General features: G+C 34.8%; 5 protein-coding genes across 5 annotated transcripts; 1 reads left to right on the top strand and 4 right to left on the bottom strand.

Annotated features, from left to right (window-relative positions):
* Window positions 1-991: 991 nt before the first annotated feature.
* LOC6539197 (INO80 complex subunit B) lies at window positions 992-4,581 on the top strand. The gene is made up of 2 exons (XM_002086062.4): window positions 992-1,051; window positions 1,111-4,581. Exons 1-2 carry the CDS (start codon window positions 1,039-1,041, stop codon window positions 1,923-1,925), a joined length of 828 nt encoding a protein of 275 aa, XP_002086098.3. The 5' UTR covers window positions 992-1,038; the 3' UTR covers window positions 1,926-4,581.
* On the bottom strand, window positions 1,817-2,354 carry LOC26536421 (intraflagellar transport protein 20 homolog). The gene has a single exon (XM_015189787.3). It carries the CDS (start codon window positions 2,352-2,354, stop codon window positions 1,959-1,961), a length of 396 nt encoding a protein of 131 aa, XP_015045273.1. The 3' UTR covers window positions 1,817-1,958.
* Window positions 2,696-3,575, bottom strand: LOC26534781 (intraflagellar transport protein 20 homolog). Its single transcript, XM_039370607.2, is given in 3 exon segments — window positions 2,696-3,384; window positions 3,387-3,407; window positions 3,410-3,575. Coding segments are annotated over 3 exon segments (387 nt in total). The 3' UTR covers window positions 2,696-3,184.
* On the bottom strand, window positions 4,390-4,980 carry LOC6539198 (intraflagellar transport protein 20 homolog). The gene has a single exon (XM_002086063.4). It carries the CDS (start codon window positions 4,790-4,792, stop codon window positions 4,397-4,399), a length of 396 nt encoding a protein of 131 aa, XP_002086099.1. The 5' UTR covers window positions 4,793-4,980; the 3' UTR covers window positions 4,390-4,396.
* A 153-nt stretch (window positions 4,981-5,133) lies between these two features.
* On the bottom strand, window positions 5,134-6,487 carry LOC26535449 (intraflagellar transport protein 20 homolog). Its single transcript, XM_039370608.2, is given in 3 exon segments — window positions 5,134-5,822; window positions 5,825-5,845; window positions 5,848-6,487. Coding segments are annotated over 3 exon segments (387 nt in total). The 5' UTR covers window positions 6,014-6,487; the 3' UTR covers window positions 5,134-5,622.
* Window positions 6,488-8,806: the final 2,319 nt, after the last annotated feature.

The following is an 8,806-nucleotide window of genomic DNA, read 5'->3' as shown; positions in this document are numbered from 1 at the left end:
TCTACAGCGGAAGGAGGGCCTGCCTGTTGCCAGTTACCGAAGTGACGGCAGTGTAAAAAGATAATAACCACGACAAACATGTGGTTTTGATTCATTCCGCAGTAGCCGCAACGGAGTTATTTGGTAGCTAGTAGGTCGATGATTTTTCGCCTATTATTAAATTTAATACTAATTTATTCACTAATTATAAGAAAAAAAAATTGGATCATATTCAAATATTTTGTAATTTTCTATATTTTCTTAAGATCTGTTCATTAAAAATAAGCTCTCTTGGTATTCGCATATATTGTCAGACAGAAGCGTCAAGGAACTTTGTTATTGTACACAATAAAATCACAAAGATAAAAAGTCACAAATTTTACATAGAGATGTTGTCTGTGGAATTAGGCTATTAACATCGTAACCGATAGTAAGATAATTACATTTTTTGGACCCTTTTAATAAATTTAAATGTAATTAACAAAATACTCTTGAGATCTATTCATACACAGAAAATTTGCTGGCCGCTGCCACAAAACGTACATAATAGGGATGTCGTGATATTAAAAAAATATCGTATCGATGATATTTTTTTTATCAAAACAAAATGATGATAATATTTAAAATATCACAAAAAAATATCGATATATATGATATTTCTGATATTTTTTTTTTCAAATAAAATTTTATTTCCCCTCAATAAAAATATAAAAGTTTCTTATTAACTTAATTTTCATATTTAATTTCATATTTTCATTTAATCTTAATATATCATAACTTAAATTAATGTATTTCTAACACAGATCATAATAATACTAATACGGATATAATACAGATAATAATAAATTCTCAGTGAAATTTTGAGCTTCGCGTCGAAATCAAAGTGAGCAAAGAGAAAATATCAAAAAATATCAAAAAAAAATATTGCAATACCGATATTTGGGCAAATAAAATATCACGATATAAATATATCATTTTCAGAAAAAAATATCGATATATTATTGATATTTTGATATATTATCAACAACCCTAGTCCATAATTAAGTTTTTTTTTTTAAAATGGTGAAAGAAGGTAATTTATATAAATTATTTAAAGTATTTTTTTTAAAAAGAAACCACATTGTTTTAAAGGATTGATGCCGAAGCACCCTTCTAATGCAGTGAACACTTCTGCTAAGTCTATTAAAAATTCTATGGGACCTAACGAACTTCAAAACGTATTTGCCAATACTCATGAACATCCGCCTAGACACACGAGAATTATGTGCACAAAAAAATCTGCACAAGATGCCACTTTTCCTCACACTTGTGCTAAAAAAGTAAAAAGACGACGCAACAGTGATACGTCCAGTGAAGAAGATAGGTGGCTTACTGCCATAGAAACTGGACAACTAAACGTTGTTGATGACGAACTTAAAAAGATAAAAGATCCCAAACTTATGACAGCTCGTCAACGTGCTATTTATGAAAGGACACAGGATTCGGAGATAAATGGCTTTTTAGAAGAGCTAATTGCTCTTCCAAGTGGTTATAAAGAAAAGGAAAAGCCGCAGACTGCGGAGGAAATTCATAAAGCTCTTTTGAAATCTCAAAAACGAAAGCAACAAGCTGACGAAAGGCGAGAAAAAGATAAACTGAAGACAATGGAGCGCTTATTAAAAAAACAGGCAACCAACAAGGACCGCACTTCAATTCGCAATAAGTCCGCACAACAGGCTTCTTATCCAAAAATAACCTATATAAGTGCTGTTAATGGCAACTATGTAATAGTTCCCACAGGTTACGAATTTCCTTTAAAGGCACAAATCCCTCGTACACCGCCTCTTTCACAGGTGTGCTATGTAAGCGGTTGTGAAAATCGCAAGACATATAATTGTTCAACGACAAAAGTTCCATTATGCAGTCTTACATGTTATCGCAAGAACCTTTTACACAATATCAACTAAATAAGGAAAACGTCTTTGTAATCGGATTTAATTTTAATATTGATTGACAAAAAAACTGTTTTTTATTTCATGTTTGTCAGTTTCAATTCGCTGTAAAAACTGCAATTCGCCTTTTAAGCGATCAAGTTCTACCGTTTGCTCAAATATCTCATATTGATAGACTTGCTGCATACTCTGGCGCTGAATAAATGCCGTTTTTAATTGATTTTGTGTACCAAAAGCGCGCAGTTTTTCCATATCGACATCGTTAGCAAAGATTTTAGATATATTACAATAATTAAACACAAACTTTTTAAAAATTGTGAATGCTTTGCTGTATTTAAAGCATTCTTGTTTAAACTTTATTTTGCTACTGGAAAGGTTTGGATGCTCAACTCGCACGGTGTAGATTTCATCTATAAACACACCAGCTTTAAGAAGTTCTTCCATCTTAATGCAATTGTATAAATTTTATACTTCCCTATGATGCGTTGCGCTGCCACTGACAACTACAAGAATCGTAAACAAAATAGCTGCGCATGTGTATATGAAAATGTATACAAAATTGCTTTATATCATTAGTATTTTTCTTTTAAACGGCGAGGAATATCCATAACACAGGCGTTAGTGGCGAGGAATTCGAAGTTGCCGAGGAAACCCTCGGGAGTACCGAAAAATTAGCATGGTTTTTCCCGGGTACTCCTCTGGAAAATACCTGTAAATACCTTTTAATATACAGAAAAATCTCCCAAAAATCGTAAAAAAAAAGGTCTACAATAAATTTATTTTTATTTTTATTTATTCTAATTTACATTATTTTTATACCCGTTACTCGTACAGTAAAGGTAAACTAAATTGGTTGAATAGTATGTAACAGTCAGAAGGAAGGGTTTCCGACCATATAAGGTATATATATTCACGATCAGAATCAATAGCCGAGTCGATCTGACCATGTCCGTATGAAAGTCGAGATCACAGGAACTATAAAAGCTAGAAAGTTGATTTTAGGCATGCAGACTCCAGTGACATGGAGGCAGCGCAAAACGGTCGCTGTTAATAGCAACTATGTAATAGTTGCCACAGGTTACGAATTTCCTTTAAAGGCACAAATTCCTCGTACACCGCCTCTTTCACAGGTGTGCTATGTAAGCGGTTGTAAAAATGGCAAGACATATAACTGATCAACGACAAAAGTTCTATTATGCAGTCTTACATGTTATCGTAAGAACCTTTTACACAATAACCAGATAAGGAAAACGTCTTTGTAATCGGATTAAATTTTAATATTGATTGACAAAAAAACTGTTTACTATTTCATGTTGTTCAGTTTCAATTCGCTGTAAAAACTGCAATTCGCCTTTTAAGCGATCAAGTTCTACCGTTTGCTCAAATATCTCATATTGATAGACTTGCTGCATACTCTGGCGCTGGATAAATGCCGTTTTTAATTGATTTTGTGTACCAATAGCGCGCAGTTTTCCTTATCGACATCGTTAGCAAAGATTTAGATATATTACAATAATTAAACACAAACTTTTTAAAAATTGTGAATGCTTTGCTGTATTTAAAGCATTCTTGTTTAAACTTTATTTTGCTACTGGAAAGGTTTGGATGCTCAACTCGCACGGTGTAGATATCATCTATAAACACACCAGCTTTAAGTTCTTCCATCTTAATGCAATTTTATACTTCCCTATGATGCGTTGCGCTGCCACTGACAACTACAAGAATCGTAAACAAAATAGCTGCGCATGTGTATATAAAAATGTATACAAAATTGCTTTATATCATTAGTATTTTTCTTTTAAACGGCGAGGAATATCCATAACACAGGCGTTAGTGGCGAGGAATTCGAAGTTGCCGAGGAAACCCTCGGGAGTACCGAAAAATTAGCATGGTTTTTCCCGGGTACTCCTCTGGAAAATACCTGTAAATACCTTTTAATATACAGAAAAATCTCCCAAAAAACGTAAAAAAAAAGGTCTACAATAAATTTATTTTTATTTTTATTTATTCTAATTTACATTATTTTTATACCCGTTACTCGTACAGTGAAGGTAAACTAGAATGGTTGAATAGTATGTAACATTTAGAAGGAAGAGTTTCCGACCATATAAGGTATATATATTCGTGATCAGAATCAATAGCCGAGTCGATCTGGCAATGTCCATATGAAAGTCGAGATCTCAGGAACTATAAAAGCTAGAAAGTTGATTTTAAGCATGCAGACTCCAGTGACATGGAGGCAGCGCAAGACGGTCGCTGTTAATAGAAACTATGTAATAGTTCCCACAGGTTACGAATTTCCTTTAAAGGCACAAATCCCTCGTACACCGCCTCTTTCACAGGTGTGCTATGTAAGCGGTTGTAAAAATGGCAATACATATAATTGATCAACGACAAAAGTTCTATTATGCAGTCTTACATGTTATCGTAAGAACCTTTTACACAATAACCAAATAAGGAAAACGTCTTTGTAATCGGATTAAATTTTAATATTGATTGACAAAAAAACTGTTTATTATTTCATGTTGTTCAGTTTCAATTCGCTGTAAAAACTGCAATTCGCCTTTTAAGCGATCAAGTTCTACCGTGTGCTCAAATATCTCATATTGATAGACTTGCTGCATACTCTGGCGCTGAATAAATGCCGTTTTTAATTGATTTTGTGTACCAATAGCGCGCAGTTTTTCCATATCGACATCTTTAGCAAAGATTTTAGATATATTACAATAATTAAACACAATCTTTTTAAAAATTGTGAATGCTTTGCTGTATTTAAAGCATTCTTGTTTAAACTTTATTTTGCTACTGGAAAGGTTTGGATGCTCAACTCGCACGGTGTAGATTTCATCTATAAACACACCAGCTTTAAGAAGTTCTTCCATCTTAATGCAATTGTATAAATTTTATACTTCCCTATGATGCGTTGCGCTGCCACTGACAACTACAAGAATCGTAAACAAAATAGCTGCGCATGTGTATATAAAAATGTATACAAAATTGCTTTATATCATTAGTATTTTTCTTTTAAACGGCGAGGAATATCCATAACACAGGCGTTAGTGGCGAGGAATTCGAAGTTGCCGAGGAAACCCTCGGGAGTACCGAAAAATTAGCATGGTTTTTCCCGGGTACTCCTCTGGAAAATACCTGTAAATACCTTTTAATATACAGAAAAATCTCCCAAAAAACGTAAAAAAAAAGGTCTACAATAAATTTATTTTTATTTTTATTTATTCTAATTTACATTATTTTTATACCCGTTACTCGTACAGTAAAGGTAAACTAAATTGGTTGAATAGTATGTAACAGTCAGAAGGAAGGGTTTCCGACCATATAAGGTATATATATTCACGATCAGAATCAATAGCCGAGTCGATCTGACCATGTCCGTATGAAAGTCGAGATCACAGGAACTATAAAAGCTAGAAAGTTGATTTTAGGCATGCAGACTCCAGTGACATGGAGGCAGCGCAAAACGGTCGCTGTTAATAGCAACTATGTAATAGTTGCCACAGGTTACGAATTTCCTTTAAAGGCACAAATTCCTCGTACACCGCCTCTTTCACAGGTGTGCTATGTAAGCGGTTGTAAAAATGGCAAGACATATAACTGATCAACGACAAAAGTTCTATTATGCAGTCTTACATGTTATCGTAAGAACCTTTTACACAATAACCAGATAAGGAAAACGTCTTTGTAATCGGATTAAATTTTAATATTGATTGACAAAAAAACTGTTTACTATTTCATGTTGTTCAGTTTCAATTCGCTGTAAAAACTGCAATTCGCCTTTTAAGCGATCAAGTTCTACCGTTTGCTCAAATATCTCATATTGATAGACTTGCTGCATACTCTGGCGCTGGATAAATGCCGTTTTTAATTGATTTTGTGTACCAATAGCGCGCAGTTTTCCTTATCGACATCGTTAGCAAAGATTTAGATATATTACAATAATTAAACACAAACTTTTTAAAAATTGTGAATGCTTTGCTGTATTTAAAGCATTCTTGTTTAAACTTTATTTTGCTACTGGAAAGGTTTGGATGCTCAACTCGCACGGTGTAGATATCATCTATAAACACACCAGCTTTAAGTTCTTCCATCTTAATGCAATTGTATAAATTTTATACTTCCCTATGATGCGTTGCGCTGCCACTGACAACTACAGGAATCGTAAACAAAATAGCTGCCCATGTGTATATATGAAAATGTATACAAAATTGCTTTATATCATTAGTATTTTTCTTTTAAACGGCGAGGAATATCCATAACACAGGCGTTAGTGGCGAGGAATTCGAAGTTGCCGAGGAAACCCTCGGGAGTACCGAAAAATTAGCATGGTTTTTCCCGGGTACTCCTCTGGAAAATACCTGTAAATACCTTTTAATATACAGAAAAATCTCCCAAAAAACGTAACAAAAAAGTTCTACAATAAATTTATTTTTATTTTTATTTATTCTAATTTACATTATTTTTATACCCGTTACTCGTACAGTGAAGGTAAACTAGAATGGTTGAATAGTATGTAACATTCAGAAGGAAGAGTTTCCGACCATATAAGGTATATATATTCGTGATCAGAATCAATAGCCGAGTCGATCTGGCAATGTCCATATGAAAGTCGAGATCTCAGGAACTATAAAAGCTAGAAAGCATGCAGACTCCAGTGACATGGAGGCAGCGCAAGTAATCAAACACGGTCGCTTTGATGTTGGCTAAAGCGACCGTATATTTTCTTTTACAATTTTTTTCTTTTTTGATACTGAAGGGATATTACAGGGAGAAGAACCACATGATGTACATATGTATATAGTGACGTATTTGTGCAACCCAAACATGCCAATTTCATTAATTCCATGAACTTTAAAGCACTTAATTGGTTCCCGTATGCCCTCTGCTCAGTATGCGTTTTGATAAACAAAATCTTTGGCAACGATAAACTAATGCTTTGGCAGCGGCACTTAGCCATTTATGTAAACAAACATAAGCTAACCTAAGCAGTTTTGCCTGCTCTCTCTAAGGCTTCTTCTCAACTTAAGAATCCAAGAGCAATGCTCTCCCTAAGCATCCAAGAGCAATGCTCTCCCTAAGCATTCAAGAACAATGCTTTCCAAATACACTAGCGTATGTCTTAAGCACAGAGTCTTCTCCTCAATTTCAGTTACATTTAATTTTCAATCTTAAGCTGGGTATCAAACAATAAAGAACAAAAATCGGTCTCGATACCTTAATCGCCTTTTTATTTGGAAAAAACTTTGATTTCATCGTTGGACAACGTTTGTATACGAAACGGATCATTTAATAGATTCAAGGCAATTTGTCGTAGTCTTTTATTTGTAACAGGCGCAGTATGTCATTATAGTGTTAAAATCTATTTAATCGCTATCTAAAAAACACCATGCTTTAAGACACCCATGCGACGGTCAATATCGTGTTAAGTTTTGATTGGAACCTCGGCAATTGCGCGAAACCGTTTACCGCCGTGTCAACAACAAACCTGAATTTAATATCAGGTAAATCCAATTGTTTACCTCAAAACCCCACGAAAAAGCAGTAGTGCAATCCATGTGAAAATCAAAATCTACCTTAAGAGCAAAAACTAAAAATATGAATAATAAGAAGAGAGAAACCTATACCCGTTACTCAGCTAGTGAATGTACATACGAAGGAGAGTCTTTAACACTTACAGTTTTATGCGGTTTGTGGGCGTTAGAGTGGGTGTGGCAAAAAGTTTTTTTTGCATATAGATAGAAATTTACAAAACTAATAGAAAAATGAAAAAATTTCAAAACGTTTTTCAAAAGTGTGGGCGTGGCAGCTTTGGGCGGCTTAAAGGGGGTTAGAGTGGGCGTGGCAAAAAGTTTTTTTGGCAAATCGATAGAAATTTACAAGACCAATACAAAAATGAAAAAATATTAAAACATTTTGCAAAAGTGTGGGCGTGGCCGTTTTCGGCGGTTTGTGGGCGTTAGAGTAGGCGTGGCAACATGAATCGATAAAATTGAGCTGCTTCTATGTCTCTGGAGTCTGTATGCTTAATCTCAATTCTCTAGCTTATGTAGTTCCTGAGATCTCGACGTTCAAACGGACGGACAGACGGACGGACGGACATGGCTAGATCGACTCGGCTATTGATCCTGATGAAGAATATACATATATACTTTATATGGTCGGAAATGGTATACCCTTTTACTCTACGAGTAGAGGGTATAAATATATTAGTGAAGAGACAAAAAAAATCAAATTAGATACATACAAATTAAGATCCGTAAAACAACAAATAAAAACAAGAGAGAACGCTATAATCGAGTTCCCCGAATATCTGATACCCGTTACTCAGCTAGTGGAAGTGCGAAGGAGAGTCTTCAACACTGACAGTTTTTGGCGGCTTGTGGGCGTTAGAGTGGGCGTGACAAAAAGTTTTTTGGCAAATCGATAAAAATGTACAAAACTTATAAAAAAATATCTAAACATTTCTTAAAAGTGTGGGCGTGGCAGCTTCGGGCGGTTTGTGGGCGTGGCAACATGAATCGACAAACTTGCGCTGCGGCTATGTCTCTGGAGTATTTATGCCTAATCTAAACTTTCTAGCTTTTGTAGTTCCTGAGATCTCAGCGTTCATACGGACGGACAGACAGACAGACGGACAGACGGACAGACGGACAGACAGACGGACGGACAGACGGACATGGCCAGATCGACTCGACTATTGATCCCGATCAAGAATATATATACTTTATATGGTCGGAAACGCTTCCTTCTGCCTGTTACATACTTTTCAACGAATCTAGTATACCCTTTTACTCTACGAGTAACGGGTATAATAAAAATAAATTAAATAAATAAAACAAAATATTACAATATCAAATTACCTTGAGAACAACAACAAAATGACA

The sequence above is a fragment of the Drosophila yakuba genome, chromosome 2L (assembly GCF_016746365.2).
Source record: "Drosophila yakuba strain Tai18E2 chromosome 2L, Prin_Dyak_Tai18E2_2.1, whole genome shotgun sequence".
Lineage (NCBI taxonomy): Eukaryota > Metazoa > Arthropoda > Insecta > Diptera > Drosophilidae > Drosophila > Drosophila yakuba.
This window is presented reverse-complemented; position numbering and strand designations above follow the sequence as displayed.

What these genes read in the sequence shown, in the direction of transcription:
- LOC6539198 (XM_002086063.4), bottom strand. Translation starts at nt 4,792, where the DNA reads ATGGAAGAACTTCTTAAAGCTGGTGTGTTTATAGATGAAATCTACACC.
- LOC26536421 (XM_015189787.3), bottom strand. Translation starts at nt 2,354, where the DNA reads ATGGAAGAACTTCTTAAAGCTGGTGTGTTTATAGATGAAATCTACACC.